At 41.8% G+C, this 15,038-nt stretch overlaps 1 protein-coding gene across 3 annotated transcripts in view; it reads left to right on the top strand.

Annotated features, from left to right (window-relative positions):
• The window catches only part of LOC105474557 (dynein axonemal heavy chain 8), a 316,668-nt gene that overhangs the window by 218,702 nt on the left and 82,928 nt on the right, over positions 1-15,038 (top strand). For all 3 annotated transcript variants that reach the window (XM_011729344.2, XM_011729345.2, XM_011729346.2), the window contains exons 76-80: positions 50-232; positions 3,799-3,904; positions 6,156-6,408; positions 6,980-7,170; positions 13,106-13,227. In XM_011729344.2, the coding sequence (XP_011727646.2) occupies positions 50-232; positions 3,799-3,904; positions 6,156-6,408; positions 6,980-7,170; positions 13,106-13,227 (855 nt within the window). The remainder of the gene's footprint in view (positions 1-49; positions 233-3,798; positions 3,905-6,155; positions 6,409-6,979; positions 7,171-13,105; positions 13,228-15,038) is intronic.

Below are 15,038 nucleotides of genomic sequence, written 5' to 3'. Positions count from 1 at the left end.
TTTCCCTGTCCTTTAAGCTGTTTTTAATTTTATATGTGAATTTACGTAGGTGAAAGTCGGTGATAAGGAATGTGATATCATGGATACGTTTAAACTTTACATTACTACAAAGTTACCAAACCCTGCCTTTACCCCAGAGATTAACGCTAAAACATCAGTCATTGATTTCACTGTTACAATGAAAGGACTTGAGAATCAGTTACTAAGGAGAGTAATTCTAACAGAGAAACAGGTAATCTCTCTCTCAAGGTAAAGAATTTCTGCTTATAATAAATGCCTAAAATGTATTGAGAAATTGCTAAGTATGTGAAAAAGAAAAAAATTTAAAAACCATATTTATCCTTGTTAACATAAATATTTCTTTTGCAGCCTTAATTCCTGTCAAGGAATCATGTAACTCATCTTCTCATCCAGCCTCAAACACACACACACACACACACACACACACACACACACACACACACCCCTCTTTCTACTTCTTCTTGAAACTTCTAGGTGTACTAACTATCTATAGTCCTTGTCTTGGGCACACCTGAAAACATCAATAAAACAATGATTGAGAGAAAAAGAAATTGCTCTGAATGGCTCTTATTTCCACTGTAGTAGTTTCAACTACTGCAGTCCAATAATCTAATGATATAGGGAGCCATACCTTTATTTTCAATTAAATGAAATTTGCACTAAAGCAGGGAAATTAAGTCTAACTGAGGGTTCTAATAAAACGAAGAACAACTTAGGACTGGAAGATTTTAAGAGACTGATACAAGATTAAACTAATTTTTAAGTTGACGCTCAGAAAACAGTAAGTTTTATGCATAAAATATAATTGCATAAAAATATAATGTTATATATCTGCATTATAAAGTACATTTGCATAACATATGAGAAAGTAATTAATTTTAGAATGAAAGATTCAAGGCAAGGCAAGGTTAGAAATAATAAGAGCAGCGAGGCATGAAGTGGATGGGAGAGAAACAGAAGGACAAGGGAGGAAAACAGGCAAAGGAAGGAAAAGAGGAGATGGGAATCCAGGGTCTCAGACACAGGAAAGACATCCAAGAAGGGAGAGAGAAATGACACAGACACCAAAGAAATAGACTCAGTGAAAGGCAGCATCATGCCTGGCTCGTGGACAGCTCACCAAGGGACAGGCCCTTGAAAGGTGGCTGGTCTGGTGGAGTGAAAAGGGCACAGTCCTAGCTTTGACTCTCTTTAGTTGTTTGGTCTTAGTTTCCAATAAACCTGGGGCTTATGCAGTCCAGGAAGGGAACTTGTTCCTCTTCCACAGCCAGGCAGAGATGGCCCTGGCCCGCCAATTCACTGTTGCCATCGCCTCTCAGGATCCCATGCTGTTAACTGTTGACGATTAGTCCCTTGTGGTCTAATTGGTGCTGTGGGTTTATTTTGAGATGATTCCTCGCTGGTCTAGATCCCCCCTGCAGGCTGCACTAACCTCCAGAAGTCAAGCAACTCCACTGACCAAAGGTCCTCAGGGCTCCCCACACCCGCTCTTCTCATTCCCTAGCTTCCTCTTCAAGAGAAGTGCTAATAGCAACCTTGCTGGAGAAAAAAAGTGCACATTTAATATGCAGGAGGGTATTCTAAACATTATATTTAACCCTCCTAACAATCCTCCTATTACACCCACATTTTTACAGATGAGCAAATGGAGACCAAAGAAAATAAGGGTCCTCATCTATAACAGCACAGGGACTTTGCAGCCTGCCAAGCCTCCTAGATAAGTTTTACAGGTCCTGCTATGAAGTTGAGCTAGAGTCCACTGTGCTATGATATCTGATATCCAGAAAAGGAAGCTAATATGATTTCATTTTGTCCATGTATTCCTATACTGCCACCCAGGGGTGACCATTTTAATGAAAATGACTAACTGGTTATTTCCCTGCAAATAGAGCAATGCTCTTCATCGCCCCGTCAAATCCTGCCACCCTGTAAGTACAATGCCAATAACACTAGTCTTGGAGTTGGAGGACAAGGGTATTAGGCTTTTATAACATGCAGCTGGTTACTGGCAGAGACCGGCCTAATACCCTTGTTATTCAGAGTTCATATTTCTGGGTCCTCAGCTTTTCCAAATGTAAAATAAAGAAATTGGACTAAATTCAGCACATTTCAATTTGGCAAATATTTATTGGGTTGAGTTTCTTCTCTACAAAGCCTCAAGTTAAGTACTGTCAATAATACAAAGATGAATAGGAAAGTTTACGTATCTGTCTTCTAGATGCATAAACCGTAGTTGGAGGGAAATAATCTACTGATAGATTGTGATACAAACTATATTAGAGGCCAAGCATGGTGGCTCACCTCTGTATTCCTAGCACTTTGGGAGGCTGAGGCAGGTGGATTACCTGAGGTCAAGAGTTTGAGACCAGCCTGGCCAACATGGTGAAACCCCGTCTCTACTAAAAATACAAAAATTAGCCGGGTGTGGTGGTGCACGCCTGTAGTCCCAGCTACTCAGGAGGCCGAGGCAGGAGAATCGCTTGAATCCGGGAGGCGGAGGTTGCAGTGAGCCGAGATGACACCACTGCATTTTAGCGTGGGCGTCAGAGGGAGACCATCTCAAACAAACAAATAAAGAAACAAAACACACACACAAAAAAAAAACCAAAAAAACAAAACAAACTATATTAGATGTGCAGATAAAGACTGTGCCATGACTTTTGATTGACTGGTTCAGGAAGACTTTCTGAAAATGATGAAATTTCTGAAGCAGTTTTCCCAGAAACCTTCCCAAATAAGAAGTTTTAAAACGCCTTCTTTTAACATAATTCTACATGCAACATGTGATTCTGTATAAAGTCAGAAAAAAATGTTATGAGGAATATTATTGAGATGATTTCAATGTAGACTCTACGTTTAGTGAGAGTATCAGTGATACTGACACATCGCTCTCAGTGTTAAATTTCCTGAATTTGAATATTGGACTATGCTTATGTAAGAGTGACCTGGTTCTTCAGAGATTTGCTAAAGTGTTTAGGGGTAAAGGGACATGACATCCAAGAGTGATTCAGCAGTAATAGTAATAATAATAACAATAATGACAATATTATGTTTTCTATAGAGATATAGTGATAAAGCAAAATGTGATTTGGTGAATCTAGGTGAAGGCTGTATGAAAGTTCCTTGTATTAGGGTTGCAACTTTTTTGAATGCTTGAAATTTTTTCAAAATATAATTTTAAAAATATATCATTTTATGTAAGAAAAAAATACCCTGTAAACATTCAAGTTTGCCCTCTGTAGAAGGAGATACAAATAAAATGGAAAATGGGTTTGTATTGGCAACTGGCTGTGCCAAACCAGGTACCTGGTGCTCCCATAGGAACCAGGCCAAGAGTTCATATTTAATCTGGGTAGCCCCTTGGTTTCTTCGTGTTAGTGCCTTTTTGTTTCTACTTGTTCTGACTGTGAATAAAGACAGCATTTCTTACAGAAGCAGTGTGGGAACAGGGCCAAGAGAACGGGACATGCTATTTTTAAACTTCAAGCTGGCAAGAGAGCTTGGGGTAATTGGGTAAAATTATTTAGCAGAATTGTCTGGTGTCTGCCAGTATAAGTGCTGTGGAACCTTAATGACAGTGGGCATAATTTAAAAAAAAATTTCCACAGAAACAAAAATATGGATAGATAGATTTGACTAATGATAGTAATTTCTTCTGCCATTCAAAAGGTACTTTGGTTTAAACTTTAAACATGGTTAATAAATACTAGTGAGTTGCATTTGCTATAATAACTGGTAATTATAGTTCCAATGTTATTTTTTGTTTTTTAATGACAGGAGTTAGAGTCTGAGAGGGTTAAACTTTTGGAGGATGTTACTTTTAATAAGCGGAAGATGAAAGAACTTGAAGATAACCTCCTCTATAAATTAAGTGCTACAAAAGGTATTGTGTTATTAAGAAGTAATGAAATAACAGATTCTGAATAAGGATTTCATTTACACTGTTTTCAATGCCCTCATGACTATAGATGTTAGGAAATAGTCATGTTATCAATGCAAAAACAAGCAAGGCAATTTCCATCTAGACATTAAAGAGGGACGGCAGAGAATCTGATTTTTAAATTAGCAAATAGAGACCGAGCATCTGAGAATAACACAATTTTCTTTATATAATTGCCTTCTCCTGAGAAAAATAAGGGCTCCTGATAGAGCTAGGTAACTCATTATAGGTTAATTTGCTTGCCCCAAAGAAACTAATGTGCTCAATCTATTTTTTTTTCTTTTGAGACAGAGTCTCGCTCTGTCTCCCAAGCCAGGTGCAGTGGCTCATGCCTGTAATCCCAGCACTTTGGGGGACCAAGGCAGGTGGATCACCTGAGGTCAGGAGTTTGAGACCAGCCTGGCCAACATGGCGAAACTCACTCTATTTGTTTTTTAGATTGATTATTTCATTTGGCATTGAAATGCAGTTACTGCAATGAGTTATGACACATGTAATCTGCGTCAGAGGAACTTGGGTACCAAATGCCCAGCTTACCCTCTACTTGGCTTGATCTCCCACTTTAGATGGGAAAGACAGTTTCTCCTCTGGGTAGCCAAATCATCATGTCACACCTCAATTTGAGGATGAAAGCTCTCTGCAATATATAAAAAGAAAATTTTATCCAATAAAATCAACAAACATTATATTGTTCTGTAGCAGGCAAATCACAGCAACCTGAATTCTACTACTTTATTAGAAGTGAATGAATACTTCCCAACTGCACCTTAATTCCGGGATGTTATTTAAACAAGTCCGACCCTCCAGAAATACTGTACCTTTATGGTGAGCTCGGTGAAAAGTCCTTTTATCTGCCTACTTGTACTGCTCCTGCTAGTGAAGCTGTCTGTCTTTTGGTCCAGTGACTCCTCCCAGCCATTTGGGATATCCCTGGGCATTAAAAATATATCAAGCAGAACTGGGGGCTGCTCCCCTAGTCTAGCCAAGAGTGTGCTGGATCAAGACCTCTTTCCTTGGGGTTAATCCCAAGTTGGACTTCCACATTAGACAGCATGCCCATCAGAGTAACACAGCCCTTCCTGCAGCACTCGCCTGCCGTCCAGACCTCTAGGGTAGGCCAGAGTGCTGCCGTTTGCAGATATGGGGTTTGTTAGCTCAGTACATCCAAGGTGTCTTTCCTTAGATTTTAATTTTAAAACCAAATTCATTGTCATAAGCATCTACTATTTCTATTAAAAACAATAATTTAAAAAAGGATGAGTTCATATCCTTTGTAGGGACATGGATGAAGCTGGAAACCATCATTCTCAGCAAAGTAACATAAGAATAGAAAACCAAGCACTGCATGTTCTCATAAGTGGGAGTTGAACAATAAGAACACTTGGACACAGGGAGGGGAACATCACACATGGGGGCTTGTCAGGGGTAGGGGCTGGGGGGAGGGATAGCATTAGGAGAAATACCTAATGTAGATGACGCGTTGATGGGTACAGCAAATTAACATGGCCCATGTATACCTATGTATCCAACCTGCACGTTCTGCACATGTACCCCAGAACTTAAAGTATAATAATAATAATAAAACAATAATGAAAGGCAAAACTAAAAATAAAATTCGAGTTTCTCTTCCTGGTGAGATATTTTCACTATACCCCAATTTACTCTTGTTAGAGACAGAGGGATTAGAGTTTTCTATAGCAACGACTGTTCTACTAAAGCAGCGTGAGGAAAGAGTGTACCATTCAACTACCAGCACGACAGCCCACGTGTGAAGTGTTCAGGTTAGCTCACACCCTGAGACAAGTGGGGTGGACAAGCTGTGACACTTGAGGAGAGCCACCAAGATGACAATGGGGGTGAAGCCTATCACATGGGGAACAGCAAAGACCACTGGAGACATGATCATTGTCTTGAGATGTGTGAAGACCCAATCAAATGGGTCTTTTGCTTTTTGCAGATGTTTAGGCAGAGTGGGGGATAGTCTGTCAGTGGGAATGTTTAGAAGGCTTCAGGCATTGGATGGTAGTTGGTCTAGAAGCTTTTTGGTGTCTTAAGATTCTACTGTACCAGTGGTCTTCCTGACTTTGGAGACATCAAGTTGAAAGCTAACAGTATTTTTTTTTTTCAGAAGAGATGTATCTTGCCTTGCAACTTTCCCATCTGTGTACTACAGTTTTCCCGTTTTGAATTTTAGGCTCACTGGTAGATGACGAATCTCTCATTGGTGTACTTCGAACTACCAAGCAGACAGCAGCTGAGGTAAGTGAAAAGTTGCATGTGGCTGCAGAAACTGAGATCAAGATCAACGCGGCTCAGGAGGAGTTCCGGCCCGCAGCCACCCGCGGAAGCATCCTCTACTTCCTCATCACGGAGATGAGCATGGTCAACATCATGTATCAGACGTCACTGGCCCAGTTCTTGAAGTTATTTGACCAGTCCATGGCCAGGTGAGTCCTCACTACCTTCATCCACAAGTGGTAACTTCAACGCTGGCTTGTATTTCTACTGTTTTAGAAATTGCTTTTTCACTATTCACAATAGCAAAGACACGGAATCAACCTAAATGCCCATCAACAGTAAAGTGGATAAAGAAAAGATGGTACATACACAACATGGGATACTAAGTAGCCATAAAAAAGAATGAACTCATGTCCTTTGCGGGAACATGGATGGAGCTGAAGGCCATTATCCCTAGCAAACTAACACAGGAAGGGAAAACAAAATACTACATGCTGTCACTTATAAGTGGGAGCTAAATGATGATACCACATGGGCACATAGAGGGGAACAACGGACACTGCGGCCTATTAGGGGATGGAGGGTGGGAGGAGGGAGAGGATCAAGAAAAATAACTAATGGGTACTAGGCTTAATACTTGGGTGATGAAGTAATCTGTGCAACAAACCCCCATGAATTAGGTTTACCTATGTAACAAACCTTCATGTGTAACCCTGAGTTTAAAAGTATTTTTAAAAAGCAAATTGCCCTTTGCTTCTTTGATTCTTAAATGTATTTCAGATCTGAAAAGTCACCACTACCTCAAAAGAGAATTACAAATATTATTGAGTTCCTGACATATGAAGTTTTTATATACTCTGTCAGAGGTCTATACGAAAACCACAAATTCCTGTTTGTACTTCTCATGACCTTAAAAATTGACCTTCAGAGAGGGACAGTTAAGCACAGAGAGTTTCAAGCTCTCATTAAAGGTAAAGTGTGTGGGATAAGATGTGGTGTGTGGAGGATGTTGCTTTTGATATGCTCTTTGATATACCATAAACCCATTTCTGTGATCCAGTAGGGAAATGATGTTCTTTTTTTTTTTTTTTTTTGAGACGGAGTCTTGCTCTGTCGCCCAGGCTGGGGTGCAGTGGCCGGATCTCAGCTCACTGCAAGCTCCACCTCCCGGGTTTACGCCATTCTCCTGCCTCAGCCTCCTGAGTAGCTGGGACTACAGGCGCCCGCCACCTCGCCCGGCTAGTTTTTTGTATTTTTTTTAGTAGAGATGGGGTTTCACTGTGTTAGCCAGGATGGTCTCGATCTCCTGACCTCGTGATCCGCCCGTCTCGGCCTCCCAAAGTGCTGGGATTACAGGCTTGAGCCACCGCGCCCGGCCGGGAAATGATGTTCTAATGAAAGTGTAATGAAGTTTTATTTTTTAATATCTCTTTTCTGTTTTTCATTCATCTTGCCCTGGTTACTTAAGATTCAGGTCTGTGCCAACTCAACTGAATATTGATATTTTTGTAGTTATTGATATAACTACATTCAGTTTATTCACTGCTGACCATGCCTGGGAGAATCGATTGCTCAAGTGAGGAAAAGTGATACTGGTGATGGCTTTCTTTAGCAAGAGAGCCATTCCCTCAGCAAGGGGGTATGATGGTTTTTCAGACTGCAAGAAAAGGCTCACTTGTGTTTCATATTTGAAATTAATCCTATTCATTGCATATCTCCATGTTAAAGGTCTAATTAAGAAGACAAAATAATGGAATTTTCATTTCAATTTAGTTACACAAGTATTTACTGAGCTCATGCTATGTAAACCCACCACGCTAGCTTTGGGGATGTAAGAATAAACCAGATACTGCTTGAAAAGAAATAATAGCCTCAAAATGGAGATAAAGATAATTTAAAAATCACTCCAAAGTAAGGCAGAATCACCTAAGTGCTGTAAGAGAGCTAAGAAACAAAGTGTTGAGTCTAAAAGGAGGGAGCGATTACATGTGGTTGGTGAAATCAAAAACAGTTTCTTAGAAAATATACCTTTGTGGGTTAAGTCATGAGTTGGGGAACTATTCGGTACATGGCAAAATGCTTCCATCTTTTTCTTGTGTGTTTGGCTCTTTATATATGATTTAACCAATTATTTTCTGGCTCCCCACACCCCAAAAAGAAAGTGGCATTTGAGGTGGACCCTGAAGAGGTAGAAAAGAGGAAAACATTCCATGCTGAAATGGAGCAGCATGAAAAAGGGAATGAGTGGAGAACATCTAAGTTGTAAGAATCAGTCTGGTTTTGTTGAAATGAAAGGTGGATATGGAGGCATACTGAGAAATAGAGCTGGACATATAAACTGGTGACATACTGCGGAGACCCTGGGTTCCCATAGGAAGCATTTTCTTGATCTGGTAAGAAACAGGGAGTTGTATAAGGTGGTGATGTGATCATTATGGTCATTTAGGGAGGTGAACTTGGCACATGTGTAAGGATCAAAGAAAAGAGGTTCAAAGGAGTCTCTTTCAATCTTCCCAACTGCAGGAATACATTCCCAACCTAGGGTAAAGGCAATGGGAATATATAGGGAGACAAGGGTATGAGAGATTAGGGAGGTAAAGTGGCAAAAACCGATGCATAGAGGAGCCAAGAGAGCAGGCAGAAATGAGTCTACGATTTCCGGTCTATGCAGAGATTTCTGGTCTGGTTGGTTGGAAGAGAAGCTGGTTTGAGGAGGGTTGGTGTGGGGGATTTCTGGATGTGATTTTAGGGCCTATGTAGTCAGAATAGGCCAGATTTTGCTGCCATAAAAATAATCCCAAAATTTCAGTGACTTAACACAACCAGGGTGTACTACATTCATGTTACCTACATTCATGAACTACATTCATGTTACCTCTCCAACATGCTGTTCTAGTCACTCAGAAATCCACATTGCTTCCAAAACTACTACGGCAGAAGGGCAAGGATGTGGCAGACTGTGCACTGGCTCTTAAAAGTCACCCCACAAGTGACACATGTCACTTACGCTCCTATTTCGTTAGCCAAAGCCAGATATGCAGCCACATCTCACTTCAAAAAGAGCAGAGTGCAATTCCTCGTGTGTTTGAAAGGCGGGGAAACAGTTTGTGACCAGCTCTGATGACTACAGACATGTGAAATTTGAGCTATCCAGAAAAAAATTAGAAAAGATAACCTAGGCTGGGTGCGGTGGCTCACGCCTGTAATCCCAGCACTTTGGGAGGCCGAGGCAGGCAGATCACAAGGTCAGGAGATCGAGACCATCCTGGTTAACAAGGTGAAACCCCGTCTCTACTAAAAATACAAAAATCAGCTGGGCATGGTGGCGGGCACTTGTAATCCCAGTTACTCAGGAGGCTGAGACATGAGACTAGCTTGATTAGTGCCTTTACGAAAGCGGCCCGAGGGAGCCCACTCCCCCTCCCACCATGTCAGGACACCGTGAAAGGAGCCATCTATGCACCAGGAAATGGGCCCTCACCAGACACTGAATTCTCCAGGGTCTTGATCTTGGACTCTCCAGCCTCCAGAGCTGTGAGAAATAAACATTTCTGTTGTTTCTAAGCCACCCAGCCTATGGTATTTTGGGATAGTGGCTGAATGGACAAAGACACTGTGCAATACGAGGGGAGGAGAAGCATACTTTTGAATCTTTCCTTACCGGTGAGCTGGCTTTGCTTCCTGAATGCCATCTGCTAATGTGACCCCTGAGAAGGAGGCACATATGACATAGGAAAAAGTGAGAAACCTGGTGCCTGGGTCCACAATGGATGCTGGGAAGGAAAAAGGAGGTTAGAGGTAGAAAGAGGAGGTCAGGTGCAAAGATCCTCATCTCTTCCTTGCCTCCTGAGGGAGGTGAGAAGGGGAGAGGGCCAGAGAAACTCTCAGATAGGAGATGACCCTGCATTCTGCCCAGTGTCACACCCACCATGGAAGCAGGGGAGTAGCTGGATGGGCGAGCCTGAGGTTTGGCAAGTAGGAATGTGGCGACATTCAGGGGTTGAGAGGGCTGGCACGCAGCTGAGACTGGAGGTCAAACAAAAAAGTTTTAGAGAAAGAAAACTTTGTACCTGCAGACAAAGTACCAATGCCAGGAGCTGGGGCAGTGATTGCAGCCCAGGGCCCCGACAGATAGCATTTGTCATAGCTCAGAGGATACAGTACAGGGACCCAGCCTGCACCTGAGGCATGGAAATCCTGGAGGGCAGCCTGCAGACCTGAGGCATGCTTCCCACCACGACATAATCCCACCCCGTCTCACCTCTCCCACCTACCAACCAACCAGACCAGAGCTACCCTGAAAGAGACTGGGTTATTTGAAAGAGGGTGGGTAAATCAGAGGAGACTGAGAAATGCGGCAACACAGTGGGGAGGGAATTCGTCAGGGAGGATTAGATTTGTTACAGAAAAATAAAGAAGGCTGAACACGTGGGTTGTGGTGTTAGCACATTTGTGACCCCATTTCATAAAATTGGAGTCAGGGAGAACTATATTGTATAGGGCCAGGAGAGTCAGGGAGAGGAGTTTGGATTTAATTTAGTTGGCAATAGGGAGCCATCGAATGTTTTATGAGCAGGGATGTGGCATGAACAGAACAGTGCTTTAAGAAGATTAATTTGGGATTGTATGATAGGTTGATTGACAGCAGTACAATTAGCTCAGCAATAAAAGAGTTTTTAAACAAAACGTAAAATTTGTTTTAGTTTTGAACTGGCTTACATTTTGACTGAATTATTCCTTAAAAGATGGTATGACTTTGTTTTTAATGTTTTTTTACAAAGTTAACAAACATGATCCTTAGATCATAGATACTTTAAAAAAATCATTTTGAACTCAATACTTAAGGGGGAGAGTGGAGGAGTTATTTATCGTAGCAGAAATGTTTGATTTCCCAAGAGTGACAGGTTTTTCAGTTTGTTTGTTTCAATTACTACTTTCTTTCTGCAATATTTGCAAGGTGACTTTGACTTTCTTCTTCAACCAAAAATGTCAGAACACTTTGAAAAATGAAATGGATACCAGGCGCAATCCTGCATTATAGAGCAATGGATTTACCTTTCTTCCCTGCCTGGTTATTTTAGAAAGATATTATCTTTCTTTTGTCATAGACTGTGTACAAAAAGACACCTTAGGGGGTCTTTTCTTGCCTTCCAAACTGGACTGGACCTGGGCCTTCCAAGCGGGGAAAGAAAAAGAAAGAAAGAGAGAGAGAGAGAAAGAGAGAGAGAGAGAGAGGGAGAGAATGTCAGAACAACAGCTAATGATTACATAGCTCTTATTATTATTCTATACTGTTCTAGGTACATTACTGTATTTAACCTTCGCAGCAGCCAATCTGGTAGATTCTATCAGACATCCATGTGGCAGATGAGGAAACTGAGAGGGATTCATGTTTTTTTTTTTTTTGTTCAAGTTTGTGCAGCTCTTACGTGGCAGAGCCAGGATATTTTGGGGAATAGGAAGGGCTGTCATTGTTCTAATATGTTTGGAAACACAAAGATAGCTTAGATTTCTTCTCCTGGTGTCTCTAAAGCTCAGGATTACATAAAAACATTTCTTTGGAAACAACCAAGAAGAAAAGGGGTGAGTTTGTCTCTGTGCCAGGGCTGCAGGTGGCTCTCTCTAGTGGCTGCTTCTCGCACCTGTGACTCCTACAGTAGCAGTAATGGTGCTCTAGTGAGACCAGCTCTGTCTCCAGGTTGCAGAGGGGCCGACGGTGAGAAGAAGGTTTACACGTTGTTCTAAAAGTATTGTTGCACTCAGAGCCACAGATTCCCAAGTCCCCTGTGGTGGAGGAAATGGATTTACATGAAAAAAGTACTTTAGTTCATACAGCTACTCAGGACGATGCTAGATGGGGAGAGCAAAGACCTGTAGTTCCCCCACCCCCCTTTTTTGGTCCATGAGTTGATTTGTGAACTGGAAGGAATGATGAGTTCTTAAGGAAGACGACAAGATTTAAAAGTTCAAGAATCACTGTTTTGCATACATCTGAATTAAACAACAGTGGAGCTGGAATTATTATGATATGTTACCAAAGACATGCAATAGAGAAATTTTGAAATTGTAACTATCATCATATATTTCATTGGAAAATGCTGGGTATGCCCGTTTGACCTGAGATTTGCTTCAGAATATGATTAATGCTATAACTCATGCTCCACCGGACTCAAGCTCTGTGAAACCAGGGTCTGGTGGACTTTTCTCTGCTATATCCCCCAGTGTCTGGAACATGCCAAATACCTAGAGGGTGCTCAATAAATATTTGTTCCATCCAGTGAATGGATAAATGATTTAAATATTAGTCATCCACTAAAAAACCCATAGATCTATTATATCATTTCCTCCTTCACTTCCTTCCCTCTTTTTATCCCTAGCCTCCCTTTCTCCCACCCTCCTTCCCTAACCCTAACCCTAACCCTAACCCTAACCCTAACCCTAACCCTGACCTTAACCCTAACCCTAACCCATCCATCTGTTTATCTCTCTGTTTGACCTGGTAACAAGTAGTGTTTAATGGCAAGCTTCTGGAGGAGTAATGACTAAGAAGTGATATTTAAAACCCACGCATGAAAAGATCAACATATTCATTGATATCAAATTATAAATTTTAGATCGTTAAAAAATAAAAAGCAAACAAATATAATCACTTGAGAAAAATTCCTTGCAGGGAAAAATGACAGAGTTGTTATTTGTACCTTATAAGATGGTATAAATCAGTAAATAAAACACTAAGACTTGAAGGAAATGTACCAAAAAGCCTCCACATTTTCTGCAATATTATTATTTTCCAATTTTCCCATATTTTCAGTCATGTGGCTATCTTGCTTTTATTATTTGGAGAGTACATTTCTAAAAATGAAGTACAGGCTCACGCGTTTCACCCCGCCTGATGCTCTTCCCCAGGAGGAGCAGCTCTGGACCTGAAAGCCTGCCCTCCCAAGCCCTATCGCTGGATCCTTGACATGACGTGGCTGAATCTTGTGGAGCTGAGTAAACTTCCACAATTTGCAGAAATTATGAACCAGGTAATACAATAAAGGGCTGGTTGAAAGTGCAGATCTGCAAACCCAAACATACCTGGGCCACTTAAACTGGGGCTTCCTGGCAGCAATTCCTTCACCCAAAAAAGTCAACCAAGTACTTTGGATCTGAGGCTCTGTGGCTGTCTGGGAGAGATCTTGGACAGATGGACCTCAGGGTTAACCTCTTCATAGTTACAGGCAACTGTTTTCCTCCTGTGTGGTGGGCATGGGCCATTTTTATATGCCTGTTTGAGTTGCTGCTGGAATCAGAACCAGTAGATGGACCATTTTATTGTAGACGACTCGTGCTTTTACACTGTAACTTCTGCCTATATAAGTGATTTGTGCAGATTTGAATGTGAGTCAAATTAAGCGGTTGAGGTCCCTCTAAAACATTAATTATTTTAGTGGTGAAATATAATGGTGAAAATGGAGAAATAGGTGCCGATTTGCCTGTTGTTTTTTTCTTATTTGAAAATGTACATTGATTACTGTGGATTAATTGTTGAGTCAATTGTCACTGGAAAACAATCGTGCAACTCAGAATAAAGATAGCTGTTTTTTACTGGGATCTGTTGGCTACAACTGCCTGTCACTGAGGGAGCCTGCACTTTCCCAGTGTCAGATGCCAGTAATCATCTCTTTTCTGTGGCCGCTAGTGACTGACAGATGGGGCCATAGGTAGACTGCAGGTTGGCAGAGCCTCATGCTGTAATCACCAATCCCCCACCCAACATACTGTGTTAGCTGCCTCTGTTTGTTTAGTGGCATTTCTGAAACATTGTGTAGACTCTACCTACTCAGCCTGGTTGGGTCAGAGTCAATTGGATAAACTCACTGGGTTCCATCTGTGGATGGACAGTGAGCTTTGTTTTGTAGTACAACCACAGATGAGTCCTCCAAGCCCAAACAAATGCTTGGAAAAAGAAAGTGATCTTGGGCCGGGCGCGGTGGCTCAAACCTGTAGTCCCTGCACTTTGGGAGGCTGAGGCAGGTGGATCACGAGGTCAGGAGTTTGAGACCAGCGTGGCCAACAGAGTGAAACCCCGACTCTACTAAAAATACAAAACATTAGCCGGGCGTGGTGGTGGGTGCCTGTAGTCCTAGCTACTCGGGAGGCTGAGGCAGGAGAATCGCTTGAACCTGGGAGGCAGAAGTTGCAGTGAACCGAAATCATGCCATTGCACTCCAGCCTGGGCGACAGTGTGAGACTCTGTCTCCAGAAAAAAAGAAAAAGAAAAAGAAAAGAAAAGAAAGTGATCTCGATCTGGTCAGCGATTGGGTAAGGGAGATGGTCAAGAACCACTGGAAAAATCACTCGAAGCCCACGCCCTCTACTGATGGTTTACATTGATACAAGAATACTTATTATTGTTTGCCTCTGCCAACTAGATGTTAAGTACTCATGAGGTAGAATATAGTAGCTAATAGCTAATAGTAATAGCTACTATTACTACTTCCAGTGGAATAGGTACTTTGCAACAATAACCCTGCCACAGAAAAGCAGAGTTATTGACCCTAATTTATAGATGAAATAACGGAGATTCAAAGAGGTTAGGGACTTACCCAAGACCCCATTGCCAATAAGTGGCAAAGCTCATGCTCTTCCCATGCCATCATGAGTTATTTCTTTCCCACTCCTCTTACACCACTGGATGGGCCAGAAGTGGAGTGAGGGGCAGTTCTCAGGAAGGTTGCAAAATTTCAGTGGAGACCTGCAGTCAGGTGGCCATCAGTCTGGCCTGCCTGGGGGAAGGAAGGGAGGAAGCAGAAGATCAGTCTCCCAGCTGAGTGGGTGTCACGAACTGAAACAT

This window comes from Macaca nemestrina, chromosome 5 (genome assembly GCF_043159975.1).
Source record: "Macaca nemestrina isolate mMacNem1 chromosome 5, mMacNem.hap1, whole genome shotgun sequence".
Taxonomy (NCBI): Eukaryota; Metazoa; Chordata; class Mammalia; order Primates; family Cercopithecidae; genus Macaca; species Macaca nemestrina.
This window is presented reverse-complemented; position numbering and strand designations above follow the sequence as displayed.